Here is a 19,500-nt window from a genome sequence, read left to right on the forward strand (position 1 = left end):
ATTGTGTTTGCTCAGTTAAAGATTGGCCTTTTAAAAAAGAAACTCACGAGGAGATACAAATACAGAAAAAAAAAAAAAAAAAAAATATTGTTCAAAAATCCATAACTCTGAGAAGGACCCATCCTACCATACATACTGGGAGGGTCTCACCTGTCCTCCTGTAGACAAGGCCAGCTGGAGGAGTCCATCTGCCAGCTTGAGACTGCGCATGTCCATGGAGGGCAGGCACACACTGCCTTCTCTAGGGGCAACACCCTTATAGACAGCCAAGAGAAGCTTGCGTCCCAGGGATGTGTCCAAGTCAGCCTGTTTTTACAAGGGTCACAAAAAGTGCAGTAATTACTGCACTAAAGTAATAATAAATCCACCATGGTCACTAGTGCAGCCACCATTAGTGACCATGATTATTGATCACACCACCCTGTATCTTTACTTCAACAAAAAGGAGACACTGAAAAGAGCAGGGTACCTGGCTGTTGAAAGTAGAAACAAGGAGTCCTGCTTTACACAACTGCTTACAGGCAGAGAGCAGCTGGTCCAGTTCAGTATGACTTCCGCTCACCTCTGGGTCAAAGAGGTCAACAGCACATAGCCGCTCGACACTGAGGAAGCCACACACAGAAGAAAGCTGAGAAAATATGAAACTAAGCAGGGAAGGATGTCAGGTGTTCACTGCAAATTTTTACAGTAGTCTACACATTCAGAAAGATGGCAGTAAACATGGGTCAGATGAGGTAAACTGGGTAAAATTCTAAACATCTGAGCAACCTTTGGGGAGAAATCTTCTTCCTGATGCTGCATTCAAAGCGGTGTTTGTATGGCGACATCACCAGGGCCTTCATGAGCCGGACACAAACGTCTGGCAGGTTGGTCATCACCTCCACGTCGGCCACGTTGAACCCAATGGTCACCGGCTCACAAACCACCATGGTCACAAGGTCAATGAAAGAGTCACTGAAGATGTCCTTTTCAAGGAGCTTTTTTTAAAGAAAAGAAAAGGAAAAAAAAACATGTTTCATGGTTATTTTGAGCAGCAGGAAGAGGGGGTCATACTTATACACACAAAGTCAGAGCAGAATCCACTTCAACTGACCAACTCCGGAAACAATTTAACAATGCATGCGTTTAACCATTTTACATACGAAATTGCTAATAATTGTGTGTATATTATGCATTATACACATATCTCACTGCCTGAACTACATCTTTATTCCCATTTTCTCATTAGGACTTTCACTGATCTCATTTCCGTTGTAAATGGAACATTTAACTACGGTAAACGTAAACAATGGTAGTGTACCATGCTACCGCTTTACAAAGTTAGCTGGAATGGCTTCATGTTCAAACACTCTGATACCTTCCACAAGTCCTGATGGCACTTCTCCAGCACAATGGTGACAAACTCGATGAGACGCACCACGATGGTGCCCTTGAGATAGTTGTAATCTTCCCTTTCTTTGGGACTGAATGTGGAAATGATCTGCCCACGAAGCAAATTGCGCTCCACGGCAGCAATGTCCAACGAGGCCAGTTCTGTTATGAAGAACTGAAGAGCTTTCAGGAAGACTGACCTTTCTTTGGAGTCTGAAGGAGGACAAGCAGGAAGAAACAGGTTCCAAATGAAGTCCCTCTCTCAACATTTCACAAAGCAGTTCCACGTGGCTAAGCAGTGCTCACCCAGAATCATATGAGGCTTAAGAAAGTGCAGCCCGATGAAGGTACTATAGCAGTCCAGAGCAGCGAGCAGCATGTCCATCCACTGCAGGGTGGCCCGCAGGCTGAAGGGCCCTCGCACATGGAGGGTGCTGCAAGAGAGGAGTCCCGAGGAGCCCTTGGCATGGCCGCCGCCCTCGAAGCAGCTGATCAGGAAGCCGACACCCTTCTCCAAGAGCAGATCCGCAAGCCAAAGAGCTGGGTTTCGGTTACCTGGGACAAGGAACAATGACAGCAGAGTCACCTTCCGCACAATGCAAGACAGTCACCCTTTGTATCCTCGAAATGCTGTGATAAGCAGATGCCAGTCACATCTTCACTGGCTGAGCGACAAAAGACATCCAGTTAATAGACTGCGACAGTTTGGACGTTCGGCAACATCCAGCCTTTCCACTTATTTGGCATCATATCCATTTGAAGCAGTGCTAGACATGAAAACAGTGCAGAGGTATGAGAAAAATACACTAATCTACTTTAATGTAGGGGAAAATACCACCAACTCATGGTACTTGGTACATTTTAACATTAAATAAAATGGGGATATTCTCATTTTTTTTAAATATACCAACTAGTATTAAAAAACAGGCATGTGGACTTACAAAAATGTGAGTTTTGGGAATGCTTGTGTTCAGATTTCTCATGTTTTCGTGCAGCCAGAAGCCTTTACTATTACCATTTAAATAATACTGAACACTCAGTTCATCTTAAGCAGTTAAACTAGTATTTACTGTCCCAGTTTCCCTTTTTGAAATTCTGCTGCTTAGTAAAGTGGGTAAAGGGTTGAGTTATTTTTTCAAATTACATAGTTACTTAATTTGTATTTAGAGTTAGGCTTAAAAAAGACTTTAGATGAAAGAGAAGAACGTCACTCAATAAGCAAGCAAACAAAAAAAATGGAAAACAAACAGTAATCAAAACAATTCTCCTGTGCTCTGCTGTAAACAGTGAAATTAGTCACCTGGTAATAAGGGCACAAATTCATAAAACAACTCCATGCATTTGTGTCTGCATTCAGTCTGAGGGCGTCCACATTGGATCAGTAGCCACATGACAACGTCCAACAGGGACAGGTGTTGCTCTGGAGAGAAACCCCTGAGGGAAGTAGAAAAACAACCTTTTATCACTTACACAAACAGGTGCATACCCTCAAGTACATTAAAAAAAAAAAAAAAAAAATTTGTTTCACATTAATATCAACCTTGGAATGCGTCTTCTGAGGGGCTGACTGAGGGTTGCCGCCATGTGTTTGATGATCTTCTTCAAGTGGTCAATGGCATCACCACATTGCTGCAAAGTTCCTGAAATGTGGAGGATACAGCACAACCAACTTTTATATAAAAAAAAAAAAAAAAAAAAACAGTAGAACATTTAAAAAAATTTAACACACAACCTACAGCAGTAGTTTACCTAAAGCCTTTTCATCCAAATGAGCCAGAGACAAGCTTTCTACAAATATGACCAGCACTTCAAACACATACTGCTCCACGAGTGACTTCTCTTCCCTGCAAAGACAAACACACTCAAAAACACAACACAAATCCTTCAGTAACGACTCAGCATTTCCCTTTTTTGTCTTTGTTACAACAATGTTTTTGTACTCTCTCTCCTAGCCCTTTCTTCAGTGCTCTCTATCACTGTAAGAAGAGCACCCTACAAAAATAAACTGAATTTTCTAATTAAAAAAAGTATTTTGTACATAATAACCCTGGTCAGTCATGTCATTAATATAAATGATAAATTTACAACATGCAACCTTTACAGATATGACAAAGAAAAACTGCAGTTATAATTACTCCAGTAAATATTACATTTGAATGTTAATTATTCCATCAAGCACTGGGTGGTTAAGAACACAGGTGATCACCATCGGAAACATGCATTACCGAAACTGCCTGTAGAAGCTGTTGAAGGCCAAGGCCGCACCCAACCTCTTGAAGACACTGGGATGCAGGGCCAGGCTGTAGATACGTTTGAAGATGGACTTGATGTTAACATTACTTTTCTCCTGTTGCTTGGACGTGCTTTGTTTAAGGGACCACTTGAAGAACTCATGGATGCACCTCCCAGAGAAGTCACGAAGAGTGCTGTCGATGGGGTCCACCAGCCCGTCCTGGGAGCAAAGACCGAGTGTTGGCAATAATGGGAATAACAACTCTGCTAACAAGGAAGCGTGCCATCCAAAGTACATGGACACAATGCACAACAACACTGAGGACTTGCTGTCCCCTACCTTCTAATATTTGCTTTATTGTGTTACATCTCTGGAATTCATTCAGAGAGCCAGTAAAAGATGGTGTAAACGTTCAAAACAGTTGAGGTCGTCTAGTAAGCAGGTTGAGAAGGTTAAAATTAAATTACCTCTAAAGCGCTGTATATGGATACATGACAAAATACATAACCAAGCAAGCAAACAAATCCCTTACTAAAGAAACAGCTGTGTATTTTAAACCCATTGTGTTACCCTTATTTTTACACGATCACAGAAAACACAATGTAAAAATGTATCTTTTCAGCAAACGCTCATGTTCATCCAATACTCGCACGATCAGTACTGGCGCCCCCCAGGGATGCGTGCTCTCCCCACTGCTCTTCTCCCTGTACACCAACAACTGCACCGCAAAAGACCCCTCTGTCAAGCTCCTGAAGTTTGCAGACGACACCACACTCATCGGCCTCATCCGGAATGGCGACGAGTCTGCCTATAGACAGGAGGTCCAAGAGCTGGCTGTCTGGTGCGGTCATAACAACCTGGAGCTGAACACGCTCAAAACAGTGCAGATGATTCTGGACTTCAGGAGAAACACCTCAGCATTATCCCCACTCACCATCATGAACAGCACTGTGGCAACAGTGGAGTCATTCAGGTTCCTGGGCACCACCATCTCACAGGACCTGAAGTGGGAGTTCCACATAGACTCCATTGTGAAGAAGGCCCAGCAAAGGTTGTACTTCCTTCGCCAGCTGAGGGAAGTTCAACCTACCACAGGAGCTACTGATGCAGTTCTACTCTGCAGTTGAGTCTGTCCTCTGCACTTCTAGAACTGTCTGGTTCGGCTCAGCTACGAAATCAGACATCAGAAGATTGCAGTGGATAGTCCAGGCAGCTGAAGGAATCGTCGGCACACCCCCCCTCAGCTCTCCAAGAACTGCACTCGTCCAGAGTCAGTAAAAGGGCTGGCAAAATCATTCTAGACCCCTCACATCCAGGCCACTTCCTCTTTGAACCTTTGCCATCTGGCCGGCGCTACAAAGCACCGAGCACCAGGTCAGCCAGGCACAAGAAAAAAAAGTTTCTTTCCTCAGGCCATCTACCTCATGAACACCTAAATCCCCCCCCTAGAGTAAACCAGTGCAATACACAACGCTATTGATATTTATATCTATTTATCACATCATATGTCTTACATTCCCTTGCATTTGTATAGAACATACCTGTACATACATCTAATGACTGTTTTTTGTATATTGGGTACTTTATATTTTTTTCTATATTTTTTATCGTTTATTCACATATTCTATCTTCTCATCTGTGTCTTGTCACTGTCATTCTGTCTGTGCTTTGGAAGTTTTTGTCACCAAGACAAATTCCTTGTGTGTGTGAACATACTTTGCAATAAAGCTCGTTCTGATTTCTATAGCACCTAGCTGTCTCTTGCAGGAGGCACTAGGTGGCACTATAGTCAGAGGCGTCACCTGGCAATCAGAAGACCCTGGATTCAACACCCCTTGACCCACTGGATCACCCTTGATCAAAGTATTTACCCTGACTTGATACTGAAAATTACCCAGCAATATAAATTAGTAGAAGTAGCTTAACATTTCAGGTCACTCTGGTAAAAATAAGTAGTTTAAAAAAAAAAGAAAAAAAAAAAAAAAGAAACGGCTATTAACTACTCACTATGATAACTTACCAGAATGGCCTCTACAACAGCAACTGTGTCCTGACTCTCAAATTTCTTGTTGCTGGTGAACCAGTGAATGAGCTGCATGATCAATGGCTCAAACAGCTGCCTTGTCACCTAAACAAAGAATGTATCATTATCTACAAAAAAAGATATTTTGGCAGTATATTCATCAGCATGACATCAGAAGGGGGAGGTCCAAAAAAAAACCCCATCAAGTCCACAAGCAACAGCAGCAACTCCAAGGACCACCAACTGTCAACAAAGACTTCACGGAACTGAAATAACAGTGTCTCCTTGAGCTCACGGTCTAAAGTTGACAGTCCTTTACCTGGTCCACGTCACATGCCAGACGCAGCAGCACAGGAAAGATTCGCTTGTGGAGGTGGTACATGGGCGGACTGCTCTTGTTGCCATCAGGAATCTGGGAGCTCTTCCCCAACATGTAAACGACTATGCTGTGGAGGAGCTCACATGCCACCACCTACACCAGCAATGACAACAGCACCAAGCTAAATCAAGGTGAAACCACATGTGTTTCAGTGTGCACCAGGATGCTGAGAGTCAAAGAACGTACCTTGGTCTGCCTGTCGGCCGAGGATATGGCCAACTCCGTGATTCGTGGTAAAAATGTATCCAGGTAGACAACAGGCTTCATGTCAGAAAAGGGAACAGCAAAGTTGAGCCTCTTTTCAGAGTCCCAGGCCACAAACTTTTTCATGACTTCTTCACTGGACATGGCTGAGTCCAAAAAAAAAAAAAAAAAAAAAAAAAAACAGACCATTTAACCTTAAAACACACCTACAAGGCAACATTATGCTTTCTTAAGAGCTAAAGTTTATTTTCGTCTTAAAATCATCATCCAACCAATCAGCTCAATCAACTCAGGATAGCGGAATCCACTATTCAGGAAACATTCACACACTATACAAGAAGATCTCACCTGTGACCATACTTCTGTTCAGCTGTCCACCAAGTCGTCCCAGAAGTCTCACCACACGATATTTCACTGCAATACTTGGAGAGTCCTCTCCCTTAGAAGAAACACAAAGCCTCCTGAAAACCTGATACCATGATCAAAGTGACTGGAGTCCAAATCCATACTGGAATGAAACATCTAATTTTGCATATAAAATCCACTCATAAGGCATCAATTGTAAAGTTCCTTAACACTGCATTGCAAGTCATTCCCAATAAAACTGGATCAGTTCATTTGTTTCTCCACCTGGGCTGCTGTTTCAAAATTACAGTTTATCCACACATAACTGAACCCTGGGTGACCAGATATTAGAATGGAAAGACACTTAAAATTGACAAACTGTTTTGAAAAGTCACTTACTGTACCATCGTGTCAAAATCATTTTTTTTTTTTTTATAAAAAAAGTCACAACAACAAGCTGGAATGAATGGTCAGTCACATAACCGGACTCCTTTCATCCTTTAGTCTTCATTCAGCCATTCGTTCCACAATCCAGCCTCAGCAAACCTGGTATGTAAAAAGAAGTGCGTGTCCTCCAGGACCTCACCAGGGACAGATGCTTGGATTTCCTCAGCAGTCTCATCAGCACTTTGCCATATCCCTTTCCCTTCTGGAGTCTAGAAGAAAGACACCTCACTTCCCAGGCATTCTGACCCTCCTCTGAAACACACAAATATTGTACAAGCACACAATATTTCAGAAAAAACCTCAGTGATATTAAAAGTCATTTTAAAAATAACAGTAAGATGTTAGCGTCTACCGTCGATGGGTAGCAGTTCGTAAGTTCTTGTTATACCAGGTTGACAAAATTTAAAAATATTGTTAAAAACAAGCACAATCGCTGTGCATTCACATCACCTGGTTACGCTTGGGTTTCAGGAGCACAAACAACTGGGTGCAAAATATGTGCATTTCCTGCAGCAGACAATGAAACAAATAATTTTTCTATACGTTCACTTTTGACCCCATCGAATAATGCTAGGGTTGGGCTGAACTCAGTGCACACAGACAATTCCCCAGACAGCAATATGGAGCGGGGACTGTCCTCGTCCACAATGTCTCACCATTGGAACCAGCCGTTTGGAGATACGCATCCAAACAAGGCAGCACCTCCCTGTAGTATGGCTGCAGGACATGCTGGGGGATGAAGGATGACCACTCCTCTAGGGCATCCAGGGCAGCGCCAGCCAGGGGCGGATGACTCAGGCCCAGTTTAAAGGCCGCCTGCAGTTCAACATTGTCATTAAATACTACTGTAATCACAGGTGCTGAGGACCACGACAGGCATGTAGTAACAGCGAGTTAGAATACAGAGATGTGCCAATTGGTTCCGCCTGCTGCACCGTAAGCCAGTCAAAACACAGAAAGCTCAAGTGTACGATGGCTCCATTTGTGGCTGGGGCCTTAACCACACGTGCTTGAGCCTCTAATTGAATGTTCTGCACGTTTCAAAAGTCGAAGAAAACAAGAACCCAAGGACTCATTATCACTGGATTCACCGTCAGTTGCAGCTGGTGCACAATGACAACAGCAGCACAGTTTAAACTGTTAAATAGCTAGAGTCAGCATTGCTTTGATTAGTTATTACAAATACTGCAAGCTAAATCATTCTAAACAGTTTAATCAAAGTAATGCTGTTAATATTTGATACCACTTTAATTTTTACTAATGCTCACAGAAATTGAACATGACAGTTCTCTAAAACCTAAATAAACTAGGAAAAGCAAATTAAAACCACAACAATTTAAACCTTTACAATTTTATTAATGTGAAATCTGTTGCACTAGAGAGGGAAGCAGAGGGAGGTTTAAAAAAAAAAAAAAAAAAAAGGTCAAGGAGTCTTACCAGGTTTCCCACAAATACATGGAAAACTAAAATAGAAGCTGGTAATTCAGAAGATGCTGAAACACAGAAGAATAATGCTACTAATAAAAATGTTATGGTTCCAGTTGCATCTTTCTGTTGTCAGCTAAAAAGCATCAATGAAATAAAATTTTACTGATGTAACCTGCACCAAAAAAACAAGCAGTACCAGCTGTCCGTGTCAGGAAAGTGAGACACCGAAAGAGATTTCCTCCCACAACAAAACTGTTCACCTCCCACCTGTCCATGCACGTGACCGCTTATTACAGTCATGTAAGCGGTGAACGTGAGGGGGCATCACACCCTCCACAGAATATGAGGAAAGCAGATGGCACTGGAAAACCACACTCAGTTCTACGTTTATCTTCCTGTTGAACTGGAGATACTAAGGAGAGGAAAGTGTATGGCAGAGCTGAGGGCAAGGCAGGTAGTCGAACCTGAAGGGCTGGGATGTACGCTTTCACATCCAGAGCAACAATGTTATGGTCCAGGCAGAGAACAAAGGTCAAGCATGATGCCAGGAGTTCATCTTTGAATTGCTTCATTCGAACAGATACCTGCAGAGCAAACATTTACTCACTCAAATATTCATTTTGTAATAATATGAATAATTCCAGTCAAAAGAATAAAGACTACCTCCTTTCCAAATTTGGCAAACAGTGTAAAGCAGGAAGATTTCTCCACTTTGTGAGGGCTGGATGGAACGGTTTTTGAGCCTTCACACTGTTGCAATACATTAAGATAAGAAAGTGCTGCTCAATACAATTTTAACACGTTACGTTAATACATTAAGTTTAATTCTGCCAGTGTTATGTTAGAAGAGTGAGAGGAATGTATGGTAACCTGAAAGTATTTGAACTTCTTGGCGATCTTCATGGTAACGGAGAGCAGCTTGTAGAAGCCGCTAACAAGCGGGCATCGCGAGGAGCGGAGTATGAGCTCCTGGCCCAGAGAGTAAACCCATGGCTCAAAGTAGGCAGCGTTGCTCTGCAAAAGCAGCTCACTGTGTAGAGGAAACACATAGCTTGGTCCACGTACAGAACGACACAAACATTACACATAAAGACTGAAGTGTCAAAGAGAAAGAAGAAGGACACCTGCTGAATTCCACTAGGTTGACAAAGGCAATAAAGTCGTTGGGTTTGCTGGGTAGGAGGTGTGCTGTGGGGTCAGAGGAGGGAACATCAATGCTCTCCACACTCTTGAGCTGCTCCTGTAAGATGCACAATGTTAAAGGCACTGGTTGAAATCAACACCAACGCGTGTAAATGCTGTTATTATAAGTTACTCTAATGAGGGGGACTTAGGTGATGGATTCAAACACAGCTTTATTTTTGGGTTACTGGATTCACAGGAGAAAGGGCAACAAGAGCTAAGCTCATTCAGCATTTGAGATTTTTTTTTTTCTTAAAAAAAAAAAAAAAAAAAAACCATTCTCACCTCTTTGTCATTGATCTTCTGAACGGACAAGTCGAGCTTCTTCACAATCTTCAGAATTGATTTAATGAGTTCATCATACAGCAGCCGATTAAGGGACTTCAGTGCAATGTGCTCAGCTTCGAAATTCACATGCAGAATTCCGGAGTCCTGAAACACGTTTTGCTTGTTTTGAACCCAATGTTCACTTAAGAGAATATGGAGCAAGTACAGAGCAACCCTATTTAGCTCATAGGACTTCTTTGGTGGGTTTACTCTACATCATCCAGCACAAGCTTTTGTTAGCAGGGTTTCTAATCGCTGGTTTGATGTGACAATGTGTTGGACAAAAATTTGACATTCAAAAAAACCCTTTAAACTAATAAATCATACTGTATTGCAACAGATACAAGACTCTGGTTTATGAACATCTATAACACCTTCATGTGTTCGCAGTCCAGCAGTGCCTTGAACAGTGGCAGGTAGTCACGATAGGAGGGCACCTTCCACTTCCCCGTGCGAACCTTGGCGTCCTCCGCAGCTTCTCCACCATTGGGACCTTTCATGTCTTCCTGATGGACGGAAGTGTAACAGATAGGCGTATGTGTTGGAGTTTACCCCTGCATCATGGACACCAGCATGTGCAAGAGTAATAATGATAATAAAATAATGCAACTTAACAGAAGTGTTCAGCACGCTCACCTCATTCAGCACAAGAGGTTTGGAACATACCCGAATGACACCTTGATGCACTAAAAGACAACACAGCTGAACGTCAGCAAATTTAGATGCATCCATTCCTCTGACCAAATGCAGTGACCAAGTGAGTTTGCCAAAGCATGAAAACTTGACCTGCATGGGGAATGCCTCCTGCAACGCCACTTACGAACAGTACTGATGAAATTCCAGAGGATGGGACCCTTCCCAGCCAGGGCTGTCAGTACTTTGACGACAGATCGACAGCAGGTGGGCATCATCCTCTGGCTGTACTGGGGGAAGCAGTCGATCTGCAGCACTAGGAGGTGCTCCAGGACCGGAGTGTACACCTCGGGGATCTGTTCACAATAACAATGCGGACAGGCTATGTCTAACAAGGCTGTAAGAACAACGGACTGTTGTGCTACAGAGATGCAGCAGTGAGAGCCAGGAACAGAGTAAACACTGCACACCAAATTCCAGAGATGAAACGTGAGCAATCATTTCATCACTATCCCACGTAGCTTACACTAATTTCCCATTCATACAGCAGGGTGAATTTTACTGTATGTTTACATCAATTCATTCAGGAGGAGCTTTCCTCCAAAGCGACTCCCAAACACCATAGTGTTATCAGTCCACACCTTATTCACCAAGGTGACTTACACTGCTAGATGCACTACTTACAATGGGTCACTCATCCACATATCAGTGAAACACACTCTCTCTGTCACTCCCTGAAGAGCATGTCTTTGGATAGTGGGAGGAAATCCACAGAAACACGGGGAGAACGTGCAAACTCTACACAAACTGAGCGGGGATCGAACCCATGGCGATGGAGTCCTCTCGCACCACCCAGGGGCTAAGACAGCAGAGTTATTCACCATGCCACCACGCTGCCATCAAAGTAAGGACTTGATCAAGGGCACTACAGCAGGACATGGGATTCAAACCTAGGCCCTTTGATATAAAGGACAACTCCAACTACTACGGCACCTGCTGCCTGAAAAAACCCTACCAAGTAACCTCTACAATACAGCCATTCCAGTGTAACGTAGTATTTACTCGCAGAGGGAGGTTCATGTAAGGTGTAAATGTTCATGATCATGCTCGGATCAATCCTTTACAGAGCCACTCCTGTAATATAATATAATATAAATGTTCATCTCAAAAAAAAAAAAAAAAAAAAAACTAGGAAGGTGACTAGGAATCAGCAATATTATGGTAAAGTTTTATGCAGCTACTTGTTTGATGAACACCGGTGCACATGGTGAAGGAAACTAACTGCACGCAAGAGTCACATCTGCAGCTATGTCTCTTTCTCTTAAGGTAATGCACACATTGTATCTTCTATGAGATGTACGTCACTTTGGAGAAAAGCATCTGCTAAATGAATAAATGTAAGTGTAATGTAAAAGTAGGTAGGTAAAAGTATACCACAGTACATCACAACTTATGAATACATCAACAGAGAAGAACGTGCCCACCATGGACATGAACAAGGACCATTTGAGCCTAATATGATGCACTAGTCATGACTACTATACTTTGTGGGAGCTGTTAAAATAACTTCATTATTTTATCAACTTAATCAGAAGCTGACTGCTCAGAAATTATAGCAAATAACTCTACTACACATAGCGAGAGTGAAGCGCAACACATGGACTAAAAGAAGGCAAAAGAAGCACAGGGTGCAGAAGGTACACGTTACCCGGTCCAGGTGGAAGAGCACACTGGCAATGGAGTCCAGGAAGCTGGGCAGCTGGTATACGTTGTCATCCTGCGTGTCTGACTCGGTGAGGTACATCTGCTTGCAGCGCTGGATCAGCTCAGTATACATGAAGTCCACATCTTGGGGGCACACGACTTTACATGGCTGAAACGCAAACGGCACACTGCCGTCACCATGAGGACAAACCACATGTTGAGTCACATTTCTGTCACAAAGCAGAAAGAAGACGTACAGCAGCGAATAGCCCGTAACCTCGGATGGCGATGGAGAGCTCCTTCTGGGATGAGTCCATCGTCTTAATGATGGTGCAGAACTTCTGCATAAAGAATCTCAGCTTGCTCTTGTGCAATTCTACATTCTCTGTGACGAGGGCGGCCACCTGCGAAACAGACGAGCCAATCAAACGTAGAGCAGTCGGCGGAAACCTTACTCTTGGACTCGTGTTCTTTAAGGAAGAGACTGCAGTTTATCTCAGAACTCAGAAAAGAAGAGCAAAAAGTGTCTGAGAAGAAGGGTTGTGCTCACATTCAGTTATCAAGAAGAAATCAAGTACAACAGAATGATGTATGCACTTGTATCTCAGCTTTCTAATACAACTGGGACCAGAAGTCCATTCATAACTCAAAATGTTTGTACATCCAACCACTAAATAGTCGAAATATTCCTCAATATCTGCGATACTAATTTTGCGCTCCACGTGGCTCTGTTAGACACTGAGAATATAAAAGCTCATTATAAATCACTGGTATGGCAACATTTAACTTCCCTGTGATATCTGAAAACAAAATTGAAACAACAAAAAGATGACAGTTTATAAGCTTTTGTAAGACTGTGCTTCCCTTCAGCGGCAGCAATTCAACAAAGATAATCATGCATTTCGGTTATAATGGCAAGAAGTTTGCTAAAGAAGCAGCAATTAGTGCTACGAGAGCAACAGGATAAATGACTGTGTATTGCTGGGAGTGAGAAAGGCAAACTCTCTCACTCTCAGCAATACACAGTCCCCAGCTACTTGTCCAGGCCATGGCGACTTCCCATCTGAATACTGCAACTCTCTCCTGTGTGGCCTTCCTGCCACTGCCATCAAACTTCTGCAGCTATTACAGAATGCTGCTGCATGAGTTGTGTTTGATTTGCCAAAGCATTCCCACGTATCTCCTCTACTCATTTCTCTGCACTGGCTTCCTATAGCTACCCGAATTAAATTCAAGACCCTGGTTATTGTCTGAGGGGCGTGGTGGCGCAGTGGGGTGGACCGGGTCCTGCTCTCTGGTGGGTCTGGGGTTCGAGTCCCGCTTGGGGTACCTCGTGACGGACTGGCGTCCCGTCCTGGGTGTGTCCCCTCCCCCTCCAGCCTTGCCGGGTTAGGCTCTGGCTCCCCGCAACCCCGTATGGGACAAGCGGTTCAGATGGTGTGTGTGTGTGTGTGTGTGTGTGTGTGTATGTGGTTATTGTCTACAAATGCACTAATAGAACTGCTCCCAGCTATTTACAGGTCTTGATCAACCTCTACACCCCAGCTAGACCCCTTTACTTGTCTACTTGCTTGCTTGGTGGTCCCGCATACAAAAGGTAAAGCCCGGATGTTCTCAGTTCTGGCTCCGTGGTGGTGGAACGACCACCCCTTCTCACTCAGAACTGCAGAAACTCTGTCTACATTCAAGAAGGGTCTGAAAACTCACCTTTTCTGGACCCATTTTGCCCAATAGCTCTCCAGCTCATGTACGGTGTAAATGTTCATGCACCGTAACTTCATGAGCATCCCCAGATAAGCCTTTATTCATCTGCTACTCTGAAATTGTATGTAAATCTTATAATATGTTTAAAAAAATGGTAGGAGGGTATCAGGATTTGTCTATCCTGTGTTTTATGCACCAACCTGAACAATGAACATAGGTGTAGCAAGTGGAATGTAACAAACTAGGTTTACTTGAGAGTCACATGTCTGCAGCCATGTCTCCTTCTCAACGTAATGCACAAATTGTACTTTTGCCGATCTGTACGTCGCTTTGGACAAAAGAGTCTGCTAAATGAATAAATGTAAATGTAAAGTGTGGGCATGACAGTCTGCAAGAATGGACTGTGGCCCCATTTCCACTCACAGGGTAATTAGGTGCCCAAGGGTGATGCAGATACCCCAACTGAATGGTGTCCTTAGCGAATCGCACATTTTTTTCCATCCTAGTGCCACTTTATCGGCTGTCGTAACATCACAGCAGGAACTGCGAGGTGACAGAACAATGCCATAGACTGTATAGTCAGTCTGTACAGTGACAGCACTCAGCCTCAGTGCAAAAATGCCAAACAGCATTAAACTATCAAATAGCAATAATTTTATTGACAAAAGAATTTAAATACTATTAACATAATTTTATGAAATTTAATAAGCTTACTATAATTTCTTTTATTAATAATGATTTGATTTTGAATTAACTGCTAATTGTGAGGGAAGAACATTTCTAGGAAAAACTGTATATTGTATTGCAAAGTATGTATTGAGATACTAATTATGGTGGAGGTCTATCTTACCATGGCCAGTAGTGCACTAATTTTGCTTGACGGAGCTGGAGGATGTTAGAAAAGACAGAACTTGACCCAACCGACCTATTGCTCCAGAGAACTCGCATCAGAAGAAGCTGCTCACCTGTTTAAGGAAGGACTCCAAGGCATAGTAGCTAGTCTTCTTCATCTCTGGGTTTATGTGTCCACACCATTTGGACATTATATCAAACACTGTCTTGTAGTGCTCCATGAAGCAGCTGCTGAACTGTGCCGAGTGCCTTGCAAACAACCTCAGTCCAGCTGGAAAGAGGGCAATGACAAATAAGCAACACATATATTTGAGTTACAGTATTTGTGCAAAAAACATTGAGTTGATCCTTACCAAAGGGGACAGCATATCGCTTCATTTCAATCTGTTTAAAACAAAAGTGTTTCATTGAAGGCTGCTGATGATCAACAATATATCAGCGCAGCACTATCACTGCAAATAACTGAAAACCAAGGTCTGCAAAATACTTTCAAACATCCTTATACTCATCCAGTGTAAATGGCACAAATGAGGGGTGAATCACATAAGAAAAATTTGTTACTGCAACAAAAAGTTACTGAAAATCTGAGTGAGTGAATGAGTGAAGTCTCACCTGAGGACTAATTGCCTTCAGAGCATAAATAAATATTTCCTTTGAGGTTTGTGGATCTGTTAAAAAAAAAAAAAAGGTTTGTTCCAATAAATGAAATGACAAGATCCTTAGGATGAGATGACAGAACCTATCACAGTTAAAAAGATTTAACTGCCTTGCTGTAAAGACAAAAAACACCTATCACTTCATATTATTTACACAAAGCATTAAATTCCATCTATGTAATGCATATGAAGTTCACAATGCTCGGATTCTACCGCTATTTTAGCCGGCAACCAACAGAATAAAGCTCACTTGTTATGCTTGTCTTGAATAAAGAAATACACATGATGAACAAACCTTCTTCCATGGACTTGGTAAAATTAACCATGAGTGCAGTAAGTCCTTTAAGACATCCTGCAACGAGCGGCAGCTTGGGTTCCTTTGTAGAAGATGTCATCTACAAAAAAGAATTACACACAAAATTGTAGTATCTGAAACTTAGTGTTTGTGAAAATGTTGCAATTATAACTACAACAGCTCAGAAGGATATGAAGCAGTACGTTTTGAGAGTACCTGAGATTTCAGCTCTCCCATGTAGGCTTTGAAGAGCTTATCAGAATTATTGACCATTCCACCAGGGTACACCTCTGCAAGGACCCCCAGCAGCTCATAGATGACACCCAGCACTAAAGCAACAACAGCAGAGAATACAACACATGCACATGGTCACACATACTGGCCAGGGTTAGTCACACCTGGGAGCAGCGTGAGTTACACATACAGGAGAAAGAAATTTTGATTCTCTTGGACCTCCATGCCACATAGAACATACGGTGCAGTGTGTTACAAACAGACGAGCGCAAATACAGGACAGTAATATTATGTGATCATCATCTGTCCATCATAAAAATTGTGAACAAAGAAATCGGCTAAATATTAATAACTGAAACTTAAGTGAGAAAATGAATTCCAAAAATTTTAACTGAAGGAGAAGCCAGAACATATAGAAAACTGGTAAACTGACCCCATTTAGTACATTACAGGAAGGAAAAGTTTGCACATCAAAGGTTTGTGTTATTCTATTTTATTAACAGCATACAGTGTAGAAAAATCCAAACAATAACTACATAAAAACTCACCTGTGTCAGGCAACCTGCTTCTTTGAGCAAGCTCTCCATAAAACTTGTTAAATAAATCCGAAACTCTGAAGTCTTGAATTACGCATGAGTCCTTTACCGTATACAGGACCTTGAAGAAAAATTGTCTATATGGTCAAATGCAATAGGATTAAAAAAAACTAACATATAACATTGAATTAAACAAAGATTCTAACACTTACACATGGGGGGCAAACCAAACAACTAAATCCAACTAATAGCCAAAATAACAAAAAGCTGACGTGAAAAGGGATTTTAGCTGTTAACTAAATCAGACTTACAAAAGGAGCTACAAAGGTGAGTACTTTCATATGGGAGTTTCAAAGTGACATGAGGCAACTAACAGAGCTCCAAAGAGGTCAAATATTTGGTGCGTGAATTTACAGGTGGAGCGGTGACGAAAACTGCTAAATTATTTAATAGGTCAAGAAGAGTAATCTCAAAAATAGCGATACCACATGTCAAACATGGACAAAGTGCGTTGGGAAAAGTCGAACCTCAATGACAGGGACCCACGGACACTTCGCATGACTGCTGGTAAAGCCCCGAAAGCATAAGCTCGAAAATTACCACAGAACTGTTTCAACAGCTCCGCGACCCAGTCAGAACAAAAATTGTATGTTCTGAGCTTCACAAAGCAGGAATTTATGAATGGACTGTTATTCAGAAAGCATTTTGATCCACGGCCAGTGCCCAAACATGCATAAACTGGTGTGGAGCACAAAACCTGGACTCCTGAGCAATGAAAAAAAGTAATATGGTTTCACCAGTCATCTGCCACCCTGTTTCTGAAATCTGGATGGGTTTACATTTGGAAAAAGCCAAAAGACGTCTTCAACCAAAAGTTGCCACCTTTCAAACATGGTGGCGGATCCCTAAAAGTATGGGCGGCTATTTCATGGGAGACAATAAGATCACCCAAATTTCATGCCTTCCACGGCCTTCCTAATCAACAGCTCTAAGCCGCTGTGGGACGATCTGCAGTACCGAGTGCTAAGTAGATGCCCCTCTCCTCCATCCCCGAAAGGAGCGGCGGAGGCATTTCTTCTTGAAAAAGGTGCAATGTCCCATAACACACAGCTTGTACGACAACCTTCCGACAAGAACGGAATCTGAAATGGGGCGACTAATAACACAGTGATTAGCGCTGCTGCTTTTGGATCCAAAGGTTGCCAATGCAAGTCTCACTTACTGCTGTAATACCCTTGAGAAAAGGTACTTTCCCTAAATTGCTCCAGTAAGTTATCCTGCTGTATAAATAGCTGTAGGTAGCTTAACACTGTAGGTCACTTCGGAGAAAAATGCCTGCTAAATAACCAAATGTAAGCTGAAGGCAAAGGATGAGCCAACTCCTCATTATGCCCTTAATGAAGTGTTTGTTATTTTGTCCACCTCCTATGTCAGTAGATCACTTGAGAACTTACGAAATTAAAATTACCTTAATAAGAAGCTCCACTGCTTGTACTCGACTTTTGGCTGCTTTGTCCTTTGTATAGACGACAAGACATGTGTCCTACAAAGAGTAAAATAGCAATTTTAATTTGGGATTAAAGTTATTTCTTATTTCAAAATCACTTCTTGGCGTTTTTGGCTAAGACTGAGGATATTCATTTGTCCAAACGGGGAAAATTCTCCGATTACGTCTTTTCGAGGATCCTGTGAGTTGCTGACAACTCTACTGAAGTTATGCAGGTAATGCGAGAAATGTCACTCGGTCAAATACCCCCGGCGTCGGTTAGAAAAGCCGAAAGGCAGAGAAAGGACACGAGTTGCACATTTCCGAAATGCCCAGTGGTACAGTGTACGTTGGCAGGCTGGATGAGAGAAAAGAATAAGAGTGATTTAATTCTGTACTTCCGGCAGTTTTATTTCCTCACTCGCCATTAAACGAGAAAATTAGCACAGTAATTTAAAGTACTGCTACTTCTCAAACGTGAGCTTTAGAGCTCAAAACGGAACACAACTTGTTCTTTTATCTACCAGCACTGACAGAAATAGTTTCAACATTAAAAACATTAAAAGTGTGTTCCTACAAGGGCATTTAAGTTACTGTATTCTGACAGCATGCAGCACTATTGCTGCGCAGCGGATCCCCGTTGAACACGAGCTAGGATGGCGCGCTGCAGTGCATTATGGGAGAACACAAAATAAAAACGATCAATGAAGAAGCTGCACCCGCGCTGAGTACCTTGATGTCAACGGCGTAGTTGTCCAACGAGCTGGAAGAGGAGGACGACGAGGAGAGCCTCGTGACAAGCGTTTCCAGCAGGACGAGGACCTCCACTCTGGTGTCCCGAAGCTGAGCGGAGAAAAAAAAAAAAAAAACATTAATAAGCCAGCAGCGACGCCACGCGACTACTTCAAGTAGTACTAGTCTTGTAGTACTTACTACTACTACTTGCCATACATAATAAACTCATAAACTTACTCCTTCGTTATTGAGGGATTTTCTCAAAAAGCCCAGCAAGCCGTCCTCCTTTGACAGCAATACAGACGCCTGGAAGTTCACTGAGTAAAGAGAGAGAGTTACAGGCAGGCAGTGAGTGAGTGAGTAGGCACACAACACAACTCAACTCACTGTTCTTCTTCTTCTTGTGCCCCGAAATTCACGTAGTTACACTGGCAACATACCGGATCCGATACAAAGTTTGGCGGCTCTTTAATTAGAAAACTCTGGCCATGTTGGCAAGTCGGTACAAATAGTTACGATAACGAGAAGTTAAAAGCGCCCGAAAGTAAATCACTATCACATCATCACTTTCGTCACAATGTATCACTGCATGAAAACCCGGTCGGTTCGAGTCGCTGCTGCCTCCTGCTGCGCACCAGGAGGAGCTCCTTCGCCGGCCTTCCTCGTCGTTGTTCCTCTGCCTTCTTTCTAACTTTGTATTACTATCACTATCAGAATTAGTGTTAT

General features: G+C 42.6%; 1 protein-coding gene across 1 annotated transcript in view; it reads right to left on the reverse strand.

Moving 5' to 3' along the window:
- LOC108919710 (DNA-dependent protein kinase catalytic subunit-like) overlaps window positions 1–19,500 on the reverse strand; it is a 54,902-nt gene that overhangs the window by 35,083 nt on the left and 319 nt on the right. Inside the window, 34 exon segments of the mRNA XM_029251158.1 lie at window positions 151–306; window positions 470–602; window positions 769–977; window positions 1,358–1,584; window positions 1,678–1,926; window positions 2,672–2,805; window positions 2,912–3,011; window positions 3,121–3,215; window positions 3,597–3,823; window positions 5,625–5,732; window positions 5,947–6,099; window positions 6,193–6,356; window positions 6,559–6,649; window positions 7,142–7,254; window positions 7,659–7,818; window positions 8,895–9,014; window positions 9,094–9,180; window positions 9,301–9,460; window positions 9,555–9,670; window positions 9,898–10,044; window positions 10,314–10,445; window positions 10,576–10,625; window positions 10,760–10,928; window positions 12,281–12,445; window positions 12,534–12,680; window positions 14,946–15,103; window positions 15,186–15,216; window positions 15,445–15,500; window positions 15,784–15,883; window positions 16,000–16,112; window positions 16,566–16,674; window positions 18,022–18,096; window positions 18,772–18,882; window positions 19,012–19,091. Of these exon segments, the coding sequence (XP_029106991.1) occupies window positions 151–306; window positions 470–602; window positions 769–977; window positions 1,358–1,584; window positions 1,678–1,926; window positions 2,672–2,805; window positions 2,912–3,011; window positions 3,121–3,215; window positions 3,597–3,823; window positions 5,625–5,732; window positions 5,947–6,099; window positions 6,193–6,356; window positions 6,559–6,649; window positions 7,142–7,254; window positions 7,659–7,818; window positions 8,895–9,014; window positions 9,094–9,180; window positions 9,301–9,460; window positions 9,555–9,670; window positions 9,898–10,044; window positions 10,314–10,445; window positions 10,576–10,625; window positions 10,760–10,928; window positions 12,281–12,445; window positions 12,534–12,680; window positions 14,946–15,103; window positions 15,186–15,216; window positions 15,445–15,500; window positions 15,784–15,883; window positions 16,000–16,112; window positions 16,566–16,674; window positions 18,022–18,096; window positions 18,772–18,882; window positions 19,012–19,091 (4,445 nt within the window).

Source organism: Scleropages formosus, chromosome 1 (genome assembly GCF_900964775.1).
Source record: "Scleropages formosus chromosome 1, fSclFor1.1, whole genome shotgun sequence".
NCBI classification, from domain to species: Eukaryota; Metazoa; Chordata; class Actinopteri; order Osteoglossiformes; family Osteoglossidae; genus Scleropages; species Scleropages formosus.